This window comes from Saccoglossus kowalevskii, chromosome 9, assembly GCF_978046115.1.
Source record: "Saccoglossus kowalevskii chromosome 9, keSacKowa6.1, whole genome shotgun sequence".
Taxonomy (NCBI): domain Eukaryota; kingdom Metazoa; phylum Hemichordata; class Enteropneusta; family Harrimaniidae; genus Saccoglossus; species Saccoglossus kowalevskii.
This window is the reverse complement of record NC_140649.1, coordinates 34848262-34863346: the sequence shown is the minus strand read 5'-3', so window position 1 is coordinate 34863346 and position 15085 is coordinate 34848262. Positions and strand designations below refer to the sequence as shown.

General features: G+C 33.4%; 1 protein-coding gene across 4 annotated transcripts in view; it reads right to left on the bottom strand.

Annotated features, from left to right (window-relative positions):
* The window catches only part of LOC100374315 (3',5'-cyclic-AMP phosphodiesterase 4C-like), a 211122-nt gene continuing 196037 nt past the window's right edge, over positions 1 to 15085 (bottom strand). For all 4 annotated transcript variants that reach the window (XM_085503444.1, XM_085503446.1, XM_085503447.1 and 1 more), the window contains 12 exons: positions 14513 to 14695; positions 13969 to 14070; positions 11447 to 11609; positions 10760 to 10853; positions 10307 to 10506; positions 9933 to 10031; positions 9189 to 9353; positions 8774 to 8873; positions 8194 to 8348; positions 7636 to 7758; positions 5283 to 5465; positions 1 to 4538 (listed from right to left, as the gene is read on the bottom strand). In XM_085503444.1, coding sequence (XP_085359570.1) covers positions 4248 to 4538; positions 5283 to 5465; positions 7636 to 7758; positions 8194 to 8348; positions 8774 to 8873; positions 9189 to 9353; positions 9933 to 10031; positions 10307 to 10506; positions 10760 to 10853; positions 11447 to 11609; positions 13969 to 14070; positions 14513 to 14695 — 1858 coding nt within the window. In that variant the 3' untranslated portion in view covers positions 1 to 4247. The remainder of the gene's footprint in view (positions 4539 to 5282; positions 5466 to 7635; positions 7759 to 8193; positions 8349 to 8773; positions 8874 to 9188; positions 9354 to 9932; positions 10032 to 10306; positions 10507 to 10759; positions 10854 to 11446; positions 11610 to 13968; positions 14071 to 14512; positions 14696 to 15085) is intronic.

Here is a 15085-nt window from a genome sequence, read left to right as displayed (position 1 = left end):
TTATTTCATTTATGTATGATTTTTTTATTTGTATTCACTACCATTTCCCATTTTCAGTTCGTTACAATGACAGATGTAAAACTTGGAGCATGAAACTTGAAAGATAATCCAGCTAGGATCTTGTTGAGGTGCCACAGTCTTCATGAAGCACGTGTTCATATTCCAGTGTAAACGACAAATGTATTTTACTCGCATTTTATGCATCGCACAGAACCAATATCAAACACTACATGGTGAAACGACCGTGGCTTTTCAACACATCGCATGCTGAAGAAGTTTGTTTTAGCAAACCATGGAGGTTTTCAGTTGGGGATGTGTTAGCCTATTGCCATAAATGTATAGCTCACATAGCCAAGTGAATAATATTGGCACATATCATGAGCATTAATTATGTTTTAAGACGTGACCTTAGACCTAGATCCTTGCTGGAAATGAGCGATTTTCAATATGAACTCTTATGACCCACAGATAATGACTTGGGAAGGGAAGCCATGTACTGATGAGAAACATAGTATGGTATCACTAAAATCTAAAAAAAATACTGTAGGTTCCCAGAGGTATAGGGTCACTTTCATTTCTATGTAATGGGTGGCCATTCAATATTAATTAAATTATTATTAAACACAAACTACAGAGGGCACTCCATCATGTTTCTGTCCAACTATAGAGGCGATGTATTATGTTTTGGTGCTGCAATGAAATGCCATTTCAGTGTTCGGTGAGCTGTTTTAGATAAATTATCATAGAATATCAACAACCACGAATTGCATTATTGTTCCAAATGTTCCATGTTCATAATGATTTGACAGAACAAAATGCAAGACTTCAGAAAACTGAATGACACTCATTATCACTGAATTGTCTCCTTGAATGAGACCCTCTGACTCTCTTTGAATGAGACCCTCTGACTCTCTTTGAATGAGACCCACTGACTCTCCTTGAATGACACCCTCTGACTCTCTTTGAATGAGACCCACTGACTCTCTTTGAATGAGACCCACTGACTCTCTTTGAATGAGACCCACTGACTCTTTGAATGACACCCTCTGACTCTCTTTGAATGAGACCCACTGGCTCTCTTTGAATGAGACCCACTGACTCTCTTTGAATGAGACCCACTGACTCTCTTTGAATGAGACCCACTGACTCTCTTTGAATGACACCCTACGACTCTCTTTGAATGACACCCACTGACTCTCCTTGAATGATACCTTCTGACTCCTTGAATGACACCCTCTGACTCTCTTTGAATGAGACCCACTGACTCTCTTTGAATGAGACCCTCTGACTCTCCTTGGATGACACCCTCTGACTCTCTTTGAATGAGACCCACTGACTCTCCTTGAATGAGACCTGACTCTCCTTGAATGAAACCCATTGACTCTCCTTGGATGGCACCTTCTGACTCTCCTTGGATGACACCTTCTGACTCTCTTTGAACGACACCCTCCGACTCTCCTTGAATGACTTCCACTGACTCTTCTTGAATGAGACCTGACTCTCCTTGAATGACACCCATTGCCTCTCCTTGGATGACACCCATTGCCTCTCCTTGGATGACACCCATTGCCTCTCCTTGGATGACACCCTCTGACTCTCTTTGGATGACACCCTCTGACTATCCTTGGATGACACCCATTGCCTCTCCTTGGATGACACCCATTGCCTCTCCTTGGATGACACCCTCTGACTCTCCTTGGATGACACCCTCTGACTCTCCTTGAATGAGACCTGACTCTCCTTGAATGACACCCTCTGACTCTCCTTGAACGACACCCTCTGACTCTCCGTGAATGACTTCCACTGACTCTCCGTGAATGACTTCCACTGACTCTCCTTGAATGACACCCACTGACTCGCCTTGAATGACTTCCACTGACTCTTCTTGAATGAGACCCGACTCTCCTTGAATGACACGCATCGACTCTCCTTGGATGACACCTACTTCTGAGAAGCCACAACTTTCTTTGTCACTTTGATGAGTATTCATCTGTACTGAGAATTTTATATTCATTTATGGTGAAATAAGACAAATACATTTAATCCAGGGAATATGACTGAAATTGTCATTCTAAATATTGGTAGTTGCTCTTAGAGGCAACCCTATAAATAAGAAATATAACCCTATTATTTGTCTTCACTTGTGTCTAACTGACTTGTTTTACTAGTAATTGGCATTTGTGATGTGCCATGCTATAAACTCAATGTTTAACCCATACTAGGCTTTGGGCGAGTTTAATTCAAAGAAAATAATACACCTTTAGGTCTATATAATTGAACCCAATATGTCCAGAATGCATTGTTACATTTATTTCACTTTTGTAACAATAGAGAATACTACCAACTCAAAACCCACAGCTTGAATAGTAGTGCCAAAAAATAAGCCCCGTCCCAAATAGTAATGTCTGATATTTGAGTAATCATAATTTAAAAAGACACCTCAATTAAAAATCACTCTAAATGTAATAGATATTATGAATCCATAAAAATAAAGTTGTTCAAACATAAAAAAGACAAACAGAAAATATGCCATATACCTTCTAAGAAGAAGCTATACAAGTCACTCAATAAATAAAAAAAAATTAAATATATAATATGGAAGGTTATATAACATTCCTCAATATTTATGTATATTAATTGTATCCTGAATATTGATTCAAGTTACTCATGAATATTCATTAATTTGAACAAAGTGTCATGAATATTCATTAACTTGAACATTTGATGTATCATGAATATTCATTACTTTCATGAATATTCATTAATTTGAACAAAGTGTCATGAATATTCACTACTTTCATAAATATTCATTAACCAGACCAATTTGAGTATTCACTAATCCGTTTTTATCCAACCACCAAAGTGTAAGAATATTCATTAAATTAAACAATGTGCCAGAATATTCATTAACTTAAACATTCTATATCATGAATATTCATTATCTTAAACATTCTATATCATGAATATTCATTAACTTAAACATTTAATATGTCATGAATATTCATTAACTAATTTGAATATTCACTGTTCATTTTTACTCAACCACCCATAGGTTACTATTTGTTTCATTAAACACTATATAAACAGTATATTTACAATAGTTGCAGGTCATTATTTTCATATATATAGTCATCCATGTGACTTCACGACCAATGTACAATATATAGTCACTCCATATAAGGAGCCTTACAATTCATGCACCCTAAAATAACAATTTGTTCAGCCATTTTGGTTTCTACTGCTTCACTATTGAAGTCTAAAATAATAAGGAATCTCTGTATAAAGCATTTTTTTGTTTTGTTTTAAAATACACATTATTACATGTACATATCTTACAAGCATTCTTAATTCTACAAGTACACGAGATGTAGCCATTTATACATAACAGAACAAAAGTATACTCTACTTTTTCTGAGTTTTGTACTTTCAAATTTTAACCTAGCCACCAGGAATAGAATATCCCATAACTTTTCTACATATTACAATGTAGTAAATTGAAAGCATGATTATTTTTTTGCCCAAAAAATATAAATACAAAGCAGTAACCATTTTCTTCCATCTTTGGAGAGTGAGATAGCCATTATTTTTGTCAGTAAAATATATGTTTATAACAGAGATGCCATAAATTATTGTTAAAATGATGACTTTTTGTCCAATTTTCTAAATCGATTAATTTAAAAATAATTCAAGAAGGTATTTTAAATAAAAAGTTTTTTTCTAATAAAATAATATTGAGGTAAAAGCAGATTCCTGCTAGTACAAAATAGTCAGTTTGTCCTTTCTCTCGCACATCATCAACTGTTGCCATGACAACAGAAGATGCAACATTAACTTATGAGAATAACGTTGGCAGTATTGACAGCAGAGGTAAATAGGATTTGTTTATACAGGATTTTTGGGTAAGATTTGATTAAAAAATAAAATATTTTTACTAAATTACAACATTTGGTAAACATTTCAGTATGAGAAGCATTCAACAGAAATGTACAATCCCTGATATGGTCACATGATCATATGAAGAGCCAATGTTATACAATGTAGGAGCAAAAAAGTCGTCTACAAGAACAAAAAATATAGGCTTTGTTTTTTTTCTGAACTGCACACACCGTGTAATCCTTGACCACATGTACACACTCTGCATTGTATTTCTAGTGCCTATATTTTTGTTCATTGGCTGGCTAGTGATTGAAAACAAAATTGTCAGGACCAAGAAATGAACATCATGCACTTCAATGCTTCTTACAGAATCACGAATTCGTCGCAGCTTTTTCTGGAACCCCCTCGTTCACCTCCTCAGCATCTCCAGGGTTGCATACTTCGTTTACCATCAACGATTTATTATTACTCTGTCCTTCATCCATATCAAATTGAAACTTTTCTTCCCCTTCTTTGTAATTGGGTGAGGGACTAATCGGTATCATACTTTGATACCAATCTCGGTTATCTTCCAGTGTGTCCAGGATTTCCTGAGCGTCCGGATACACCAGATCGGCCCAAGTTTCCCACAATGGGTGAACAATGAAGTCAATGAAGCCCACCTAAGTGATTAAAGAAAATACCAAATTAAAATGATTTAATATGTAAATTACGATCACCATCAGCAAGTCAACTCTCAAATACACAAGTTGTTATTTTATATATATTACATTGTCACCTTTCATATTTTGGAACACCATGTGGTTTGGACGAGAAGCATCTCACGAAATAAATCACAATATATCAGTTTATGCAAATCACACTCATACTTGTTTAAGATAAACTCAGTAATATGATCTCACTCTGCGCAATGATATATTGGATTCAGAGTCTGTCCTCGCCTTATGGTGTGCTTCTATATAACAGTGGCTCGCAAACTATCTTGCATCAAAGCAATGCTTATGGTGGAGTCATTGAAATCAATGCTTATGTTGGAGTTAATCTTTATTGTTTAAATAGACTTTAAAGTTGTCAATTTCCCTATTTCCATTCAAAAATATCTCTCTTTAACTATTTATGTCAAATATACTAAATACAATCAGTTGTCTGTGTAGGAAAGCAAAAGAAGGCATGAAGGGCAATTTAATATCAAAAGATCCCTTTGGAACATTCTGGGATATTTTATGATCAAGCAAGTTGCGTATTTGCCAAAAGTTTTATCGACAACAACAACAGTTACAGTGAGAACTAACCATAAGAAATGTTATGTTATCCTGAAGTAGGAATTGTGCTTAGATCCTAACAAATAATAAAAAAACAAACCATCATCAGAATAATCTGAGAATTCAAAGGACAGAAAACAATACCTGTGATTTCTCAACTGACGCGTTTTCTCTGTCCATCATCGGGCTTATAGTCATTCCTAGCTTTCTCTCCTTGTCACCCTGCCGGAAAAATTCTTCAATGACCCTCTCTGTCCATTTCCTATAAAGCTCCAACGGCTTGGTTGGGTTCCCCAAGTCAGCGCAATGGACCATATTTTGAAGAACCTTTATTAAAAAGTAAATTGTGGTTAGTTGATTTCAGTCGTCTTAGAATCATACCAACTTAGCAGTGGCATACTATTGCAGACCGAAAGACTTTAATAGATAGAAATGGCAGTAGATACATCAAAATGTCCAAAATGTTGCACTAAAAATATGGTGATAATTTACAACCAATATCAAGAGTGAAATTTATAGAGATGATTATTAATACATCATAATTTCATTTGCACAATGAAAAAGTTGTCATTTTTTGAAATTTTAATAAAAAAACAAATAATAGATTTTTGTCCAAAATGACATGATTCAGTGATGATTAATTAAGTATTTGACAAATTAAAATTGCACCCCAATTAATGTCTAAATTAAACACAATGAATGTATGAACTCAATAAAAATGTGGTGCTATACAGCTAGGTTAAAATTGACATCAGTTAAAACATGATTGAAATGCATCCATGTGAGTTCATGCTAGTCGACGTGAAGACAATTGCTCTATTGGGACGGAAAAGTCAATAAAACACGTATGTGTGCTTTAAAGTTCAATTGGAATTAATAGACTGTTTGCCGTTCAGCGACTCAATCCTGCCACAGGCGATAATAACACGATGGTTCAAGTACGTCTTTACCCAGTTTTGTATAAAAGCTATTTTCAACAACTACCTGTTGTTATGCAGAATAAGTGTCACAACTGATATAGTAATGGTATACTGAACTGTCAATACAAGTTATGCAGCGTCATTGCCTGCAGCATAGTTACTGAATAGATCCTTTATATTAACCATTCCTGTAGCCATTGTGCCAAGTTTTAAATTGACAGCAGAAGTTCCCTATCCTGTGTTTACCTTCTCGAGAATGAAATATGATAAAATTCTAGAACTTTTGAGATTATAATGCAAATTGCCAAAAAAGGTATTTGTTTTAAGAAGTCGCGATACTTTCATGCCAATTAATTCAAATGGTGTTGTGGCTGAAAATTGTTAAATTTGTTAAATATTTATGTAGAAAGTTACGTGTGCATTGTAGTATTTCATGTTATCCTATTTATTGCAAACTTTTTAACATTCCTCTTTTATCAGAACTATTCTTGATCTTCTCTTTTTATATAAGATTGTTAATTTTTCTTATGACTGCCCTGTTATTCTTGTCAATATTGACTTTTATGTTCTAAATAGGTGTTTGAGATGCAAACCATTTTTTAAACTTGACTGTGGATCAGTCAATTGCAGGAAGCATTTGTCACTTTTAAGTTGTAAGACATTATTTCATTTAAATGTAATATTGATATTTTTACATTTTTATATAGTTTTAAATCTGTACTGTATAATTATTTTCATTTTTATTTTGTTACTTTGTCATTTTGATGTATATCTGCTTTTCTTGTATTTGTATGTGTTTTCTTTATGCATTGTATATATTTTTTCCAGTTCTGTTAATGGGGTTGCCTGTTTAACTGTGTATTGAATGAATAGATAAATACTTGTAGTAAACAATTTTGTATAAAAAAACATATGCAACAATGTTAAAACAAATTTTAAAGTAATAAGATTCACAGATGGTAACCACATCTCCATGGTAACCACGGGTACTAACGGGTTATACTTGTACACTCTGAACAGTTCTTTCATTATGTACAGTTACTATAACACATGTATGGAGCACATGTATATTAACCATATCTATTTTTGTTGATAAACAGTATATGAGTACAATTAATCCCTAAAATAGATTTGACTTTCAATTACCATTTAAGATTTCAATATTGGCAAGCTCATTTCATTGTTATACATTAGAGCTGAACAAAGGAAGTCTTTGTCAGTCTGTCAGTCAGACAGATGACCAATAAATTTTAAACAAAATAAAATTACCTATAATAACAAAATAATTTAATGTCCAACAAAGTATAACTCATTTCAATAATACCAGACAAATTTTGCAATTCATAAAAAATAGCGATATGTAACAAATAATGAACCATTTCAGTGCCCCCCTCCCCCACCAAGGAAGGGAATCACATGCAGTGACTTTAACAAAATTTCTGCCCTCAGATCAACATACTACAAACATTTCTACGAATTAAAATTCAGCAGTTTGCATTTTGATCCATCGAAGAACACTAAAAAACAAAGAGAACTATACATTTTTAAGGTTAAAGGCTGGGTCATAAATTCATTACCTGTATTCTATCTGTGTAGTTATCCAACAGAAGTAATCCCGAGCCAGCAACTTTTTTGGTTTCCACCATAGTTTTCAAGTCAGCAAGTAAACTCATGTGTTTTGACATGTCAGTTGCTAGCACCTATGAAAAATCAAAACAAATGTAGTTAGATACGGGGCAGAAGAATAAACATCTAAAATATAATTTATATAACATCTGGGAAATCAGCAACTATTAAACCAGATATTAAAGAGATGACTTTTCCCAATCAATGGATATTTTAAATTTGCATGACTTTTATACACTCAATATAAACACCCTCTTCAGCAACACAAAACTTCTGCAATTCATAGAATTAAGGGGGAGGAAGAAATTAGGTAAATATCCCCCACACTAACACTTGGTACAGCTGGATATGTCATTTGTTTTCTATAATATATCTGTGTATCCAATGAATTTGAGATGCTATCATCAACATCCAAGGTATTGTTACATCAGTTTCCTGCATACATTTCTAAAAAAACACTTCAAAAGTGATATGAGAATGGGTCGTAAAAATAAAATTTATAAACTCACCATATCAATAACCATCTTTCGAAACGTCCTTCTCTGCTTTCGACTCAAATTCTGTAAAATGTCACAGTTTTCTTCTTGCAAAAGTTTAAAAGCCACAGCCAGATGATGGCTCTCTAGGACCGACTCGTCATTGTACATAAGTGCCAATTCATTATCTAGACCAAGAACATTATTATTAAAATTTATAAACAAAACATTTCGTAATCTTGGTATATTCTACAGTTCACAGGTCATGTGATGCATTTCTACCAATCACCATGTGAACTAGATATTGAATAATCACAAAAACAGCAAGGTACATGTTTCCTGATTTTCACGTGTTTTTAGCTACATAGGCACACACATGTAAACGCAGACATTTTATTGTCAGTGAAAAAAGTTTCAAATGAAAAAAACATTAACTGTTGTGATGCAGCGCATTCTTTGATATGGTCCCATGCGTCTGATACAATACTTGTAAAATACAGAAAATATGAATTTTCACTGGCAGTGACTGTGGCGCTATAACTGAAACTATGAGGAAAGGCATTCTACAATACATTTCCCTTTGCAGGAAACTCCAATCCACAAAAGTACATACCTGTTTCAATGAGGAATTGATTATTAAGCCCAGGATGGTGAACATCATGTATAGCAGACGCATATAACGCAGCTAATACTTCTAAATCTGTGAAGACGTTCTGCAGTGACCAAGAAAAGCAACAACAAAAGTTGGATTATTTAAAATATAGAAAAAATGTCTTCTGTTGCAGATAATTAAAATTTTAAATACAGTATGTAGAAAATGTGTATTCTGTCAATTTTATTGAATTTGCTTGTTGCAAAACCAAATACTGTAATTTGTGCATTAAGTGAGCATCTTAAAAATATATGTATTTGGGGACAAATAAACGAACAAGTCTGACTACACCAGGTCTTCTCCAGTAACAAATGTATTTTCAGTTGTGCACGTCTTGAATCTGCATAAAGCGGCATGTAATTGTGATATGACGTACCTCCAAAGCGGCTGCAGATAATAGATAATGCGATGAGTGTACAACATCAGCAGCATGCACGGCATTGTGATACGGGACATCTTTCACGTAATGGTCTTCCAGTGTCAACATATACGTAACCAATGTATTGGCTGGAATTTTAAACGTCTTTAGTAAGTCCCTTTCCTGTGTGGAGATTAAATATAATTTGTCATATTTACTCTATTAAGAGCTCATTCCCGATAGGTTAATGTGAGCTAAAAATCTTGTTTCAGATTGATTTATTTATACAAAAATCACATTGACCCATCTGTTAGCAATGCACATTGCAATTAAAGAATGAAGATATCATTAGAAAATGGACAATATGTATAGTATCAAAGCAATTGGACTTGTGGTTTTTAACTCGAAGTCACTTTTTACCAAATATGACAAAAATATTGAATTGAAGATATCATCATGAAATGAACAAATCCAAGATAGGTCTACCCAAGGTACATATACACCAAGTATCAAAGTATTCAGGCTTGTAGTTTTCAAGAAGAAGTCGAAAGAGTAAAACATTGACACAAACGATGAAGACGGACAATCACTCATATGATAAGCTTCACTCGACAAAGTCAACAGTGGAGCTAAAAACGTTGCTTTAACAAGTTTGAGACAATGACCAATGTGATCACATTTTTTCCTGTGAGCTTTTTTTTTAACGACATCAAAAATTGCCCAGCGGATGCCTATCAACTTCATTGTAACAAATACACTTACTTTAAATATTGTATATACGACTGCAGTCAACGGTCTGTGATTCGTCAATTCATCCAATTTGAATACTTCTAGGCCCCATTTGTCAATATTGCCCATTTCCTGAAAACAGATACGAAAATGATATATCAAGGGCAGTTCAACAAAGTAACAACAAACAAACAAACATAGTGATGGGGCAATCTTCATACTGTACTGTAAAAGCTCAAATGGTGTCTTTTTAAATATAAACTCACATGGTTACAAAACAAATAAAAACATGCATTTAAAACTTTCACATTAGTGGTAAGGCAGGTCAAGCGAAATATGTTGAGAAGTGTGAGAATCAACTTCATTCGCTAAATGAATGTGAAACAAGTATAACATTTTTCATTTACCTTGTCCGTTTCTGCTTCATTTCTGACTTCTACACCGAACCTGGGAACTAACCCTGTAAAACTATTGTGATGTCGCAGCTTCTGAATTCCACCAATCCGGTTCATCTCACCGGGTTTTGCGGGCATTGGTCGTAACCGCGGTGGTTGTGCAACTTCCTTTATATCTTTCGTTGTTGGAAAATCCATTTCCTGCTGCTTATCTGAGAGAAAAAGACAAATTGTTACATTTTTACAGTAGCAGCTTGCATGAAACGTTAAATGTTAATCTTTAGTGCATGGTTTACAGCCACAAATTTATACAAGCTTATTTATAAGCAACTTGTGTTTCCCAATAATTTTATATCAAATTCAAAGTTGAATTGGTACAAGTTTGTCTGAAAGTTGATACTATTCACATAGTTAGGGAGGCTAATTCTTATAGCAATATAATGTTAATCAGACTCCACAACTTACCTAAGAAAGTATTGCATATGAAATCGGATACTTGGTTACCCGATCTGCTTGTTTCTGAAAAGTGACTGAGTTCACGATTCAGCATACGTTTAAACTGTGAAACAAAAGAAAAAATTTCATCAAAATTATTTTACAAAACAAATCATTAATTTTGAAACTGCTCGACAAGTTGATACCAATTTATTTGATGCATGTTTTTTATATCAAATTAAAATAATTTTGATTTGTCCCAAATAAATAAATAAACATTTATACACTTTTTATAAGTCACATATCATCCTGTGACGACAGTGTCGCTTACACAATTAATATTTAACGTAGTGGTTTGGGAGGAAATATCAAGAAAACAAGAAATTGACTTTGACTGAACAATGTTCTCTATTTTTTTCCTTCAGATGCATTTAAACATTCTAAACTATTTCACCGCCAGTTTTTTCTTTTCATCACAAATAGTTTATAGTCTGCACTTTCCTTCAGAACATTGAGACAAAAATATCAAAATTGTTTGAGTAAAAACTAAAAATTGACTCAAATTTTGTCTGTTGACTCCAAAATTAGGACTCATTTCCAGAAATATTAAGAAATATAAGAAAAAGGTCCAGAAACATTTGGAAGAAAGTCTGGTGGTGAAAAGTTTAAAGTTGTCTTTGCGATAATAATTTTTCAAAAAATGATTACAAAACTTACTTTACTGGACGCTAGATCACTAACTGATCGGTGTGTTTGCATGTTTTCTAGTTGATCTAAGCACCAATCAAGTTCTTCTAACGTTTCTAATGCTTTTGAATAATTCTCTTCAGTTAATGTGATAGATGCGCTCCTAGTGTACTGCTTTTCACCTGTGGATTTTCTGTTAAAAAAACAGATTTTGTGATTAATGATGAGATACTTCTGAAGATATTAATTGTTCTTTGTATTTTCTGATAATTCAAGTCAGTCATGTGTGCCATTTTGTTTATAAAATTGTAGAATATTTAGCATCTTTAAAAATGTTCCCGCCAAAATGTTGATACAACATTGTGTATACTCTTCTGCAATTTCTTTGTTAATTTTGGTCGTCAAGGTATTGGTTTCATTTTTTGAGCAAAATATCGTAAAAAAAAAAAGAAAAATATAATATGTTGGTTTATTTTGTAAAAGTCAACAAAAAGTTAAATTTAATGTCCAAATTTTGTTACATGGGAAAAATGAAAAAAAAAATCACTATAAATATTTATGATTTGATTTATAAATGAGTCTTAATAAACACTACAAAAAATACAAGAAGTCAGTACAGCGAGAGAATTGACCAATCAACATTTTACCATCTTCATTATTCGTATTCTGTTATTTGACCACCAGGTAAAAATTATTCTTAATTTGATATTTGCATTATCCTACCTACTACAATGAAAATTCACAACATACTGTAACCATAGTGACGTAGGAACACCATAATCATTAGAAATCACATATTCACAACTTTGATGACAAATGACTAAATTCAATTTTTCTTATCGCCATAACCTTCATGTTTCATATAAAGTAAACAGATTCAACACAATTTACCTATTGATGTTCAGGTGAATGCATTTATCATTCACATTGTTTTTAAATTTGGAAGTTAACATGAAAAATAACAATATAACTCATTGTCTACCTGGCAAATTTGTGAACTTAAAATCCAGTAACAATTGTACAAATCATCAAATTCAATGCTTTTAAAAATAAATAGTTTCACTGATAGTTTTACTCTCAAGTTTATGAAACCATTACCTCAGCACAGAATAACTGACAACTGACACTCGTCTACAGAACACAGGTACGTAAACAATTTATATATGGTGATTTAGACAATGACATTTACATCAGTCAGTATTTAATGGAACCGAGTGACACTGTAACACTGCTTGAACCCAACCTAGACAGCTATAAGTACACATTATAGCAGCGTTTCTCAAGGCTTTATGTCGTCACCAAGACAAAATGCATCCCATTTGTGATGAAAATTGCTATCCAGTGTGAGGTCGTTAAAGTCGCATCATTAGTGAATTAGTTGTATCTGTCAATTGCCATTAGGGAGATATAGCATTCAGATCATGTCAAGTTTCAAGCACAGTGGTTGATATGGTCAAGCCCTACAATCTGGCCATGACTTAGTTGATAAGAAATAACAAAGTGACAAACATGTCAAGAACATATACTAATGAAGGAAGTTGTCTACAACCAAAGTGGCCAGTGAACAGACAATATTGTAATTCTCCGTTTTCAAGAGTCACACTGTCATCTGTGTGTGCTTGAAATCAATTCGAATCTCCACATATCTAGCAGTTAATCAGTGATTTCAATCAACTTGTCTGTTTTTGTCGAGTAGGTTTTACTGTTGGAATCAGTAACGATTCTTGATGACATACACAGACACAATGTAGATTGTCTTTAGCAGGTGTGGCCGTCACATCGTGTATGCCTGTTCGATATTAGTCGTATGTAAATGCCATATGCACGTGGGTGACATTCTGAATATTTATTTAGTGTGGCAAAAATACCGACTTGAGGCATGCACACTGTCAAACCAACACTCACGGTCATCATAATTTGCGTAGAGGCTCACAAAAACATAAATGTGTACACAGTGATAGTACTTAGAAATCCCTGTATGTGATCACAGACAAGTTTATAATATAAACAAGCAGCTTCTTGACTGAGACAGCTATTTTGTTAACAATATATTTTTCAATTAAAGAATTGAAGATAAACAAAATAAACACAAAATAAACACACATTAAACAAATCTGGGAGAGGTCTACCTGTAGTATATATATGTACAATATCAAAGCAATCATACTGTTTTCGAAAACATAACTTTTTACCAAAAATATTCATTGATTAGAGAATTGAAAATATCATAAAATAAACAATTCTGAAAGAGGTCAACCAGAGGTACCTACATGTATAATATCAAAGGAATTAGACTTATTATTAGAGGTTTTCAACAAGAAGTCAAAAATATCACTTTTACTAAAAATGACAAAAATATTCATAAAAATTAAAGATAACTGAGGTCTACCCAAGGTACATATACACCAAGTATCAAAGCAATCAGAACAAGTAAAATGTTGATGTGGACGATGATGGACAATCACTCATATGATAAGCTCCGCTCAACAAAGTTAAAAGCTGAGCTAAAAAAAACTGATAAAACCAAACTATGATGTTATTGGTGTACTTACTTTGTGGAATTGATCCCTGTTATGGATACATAGTTATTGCGAACACTTCGTAAACTTGCTAAAATTTGTGCAAAGGGTGTTACAATTATGTCTTCTCCATGTCTGCAACAAAATGAAAAAAATCAGCAAAAAATTATAATGTAAATTATCTAACTTATAATTATGAGTTTTATAATTAAAGGAAAAATTAATAAATAAACCCACTGGGTTTGATTCAGTTTATATGAGACCCATATATTTCATGCATGCAATGCGCGACTACCGCCCTTTAATTTAGATGAAACTTCATAACTTTTGTAAAGTGCGATGACATGTTGATCAAATGTTTACAAGCTTTTCACAAAAATATTGGACAAACAAAGTGTATACCGGACTATTTTGAGGAAGGCAGCATAATCAAGCAATGGAAGTAAAAAAGCTCAACCAAACTAGTATTACACTCAAGAGTCAAATACATGAATCAGTAGAACCATTTGAACCATTAATTTGAATTATTACCGGGTAGGTGTACTACTTTCATTTCAGATAATGAATGAACACTTACGAGTCGCTAGCGATAGATGAATTTCTGGACATAGACTTTGGTGACAAATCAAAATCGCTGTCCGACCGATACAGAAAAGATTCTCTTCTTTGGCTGAAGTTTGCTGAAAGCACCAACCCGGATGAAGGACTTGCAGCATCCAGTGGACTTCGACATGGTGCACCTCCATTTTCAACATCAAAACTAAAATAGAAATAAAAAAAAATTACAATTATTAGATAATTGTTAACAAAGTTTAGCAGACTGTATTACTTGAAGAAAAAAAAAAAAAAAACAGGTCAAGGGTCAGAGATTCAATTTTGGCCTGTGGATTACTGCACATGATTTTTTTTTCTAGGAAATTTATTTTGGGCTCACTCAAAGATTGTATTAGGTAATTAAACTGATATGGTACACAGAAATTTTAAAATGATAAGAACCAAATATATTTACTATTTTTAAAGCTGTATGGGGAAACAAATCATTTTAACACATATGGCATTAGCAATACCTGACTAACAAAAAACATATGAATCTTGTAAATCCAGTCATTATATAACATAATGTTAGAAATAGGTCTCATGTGACGTACAT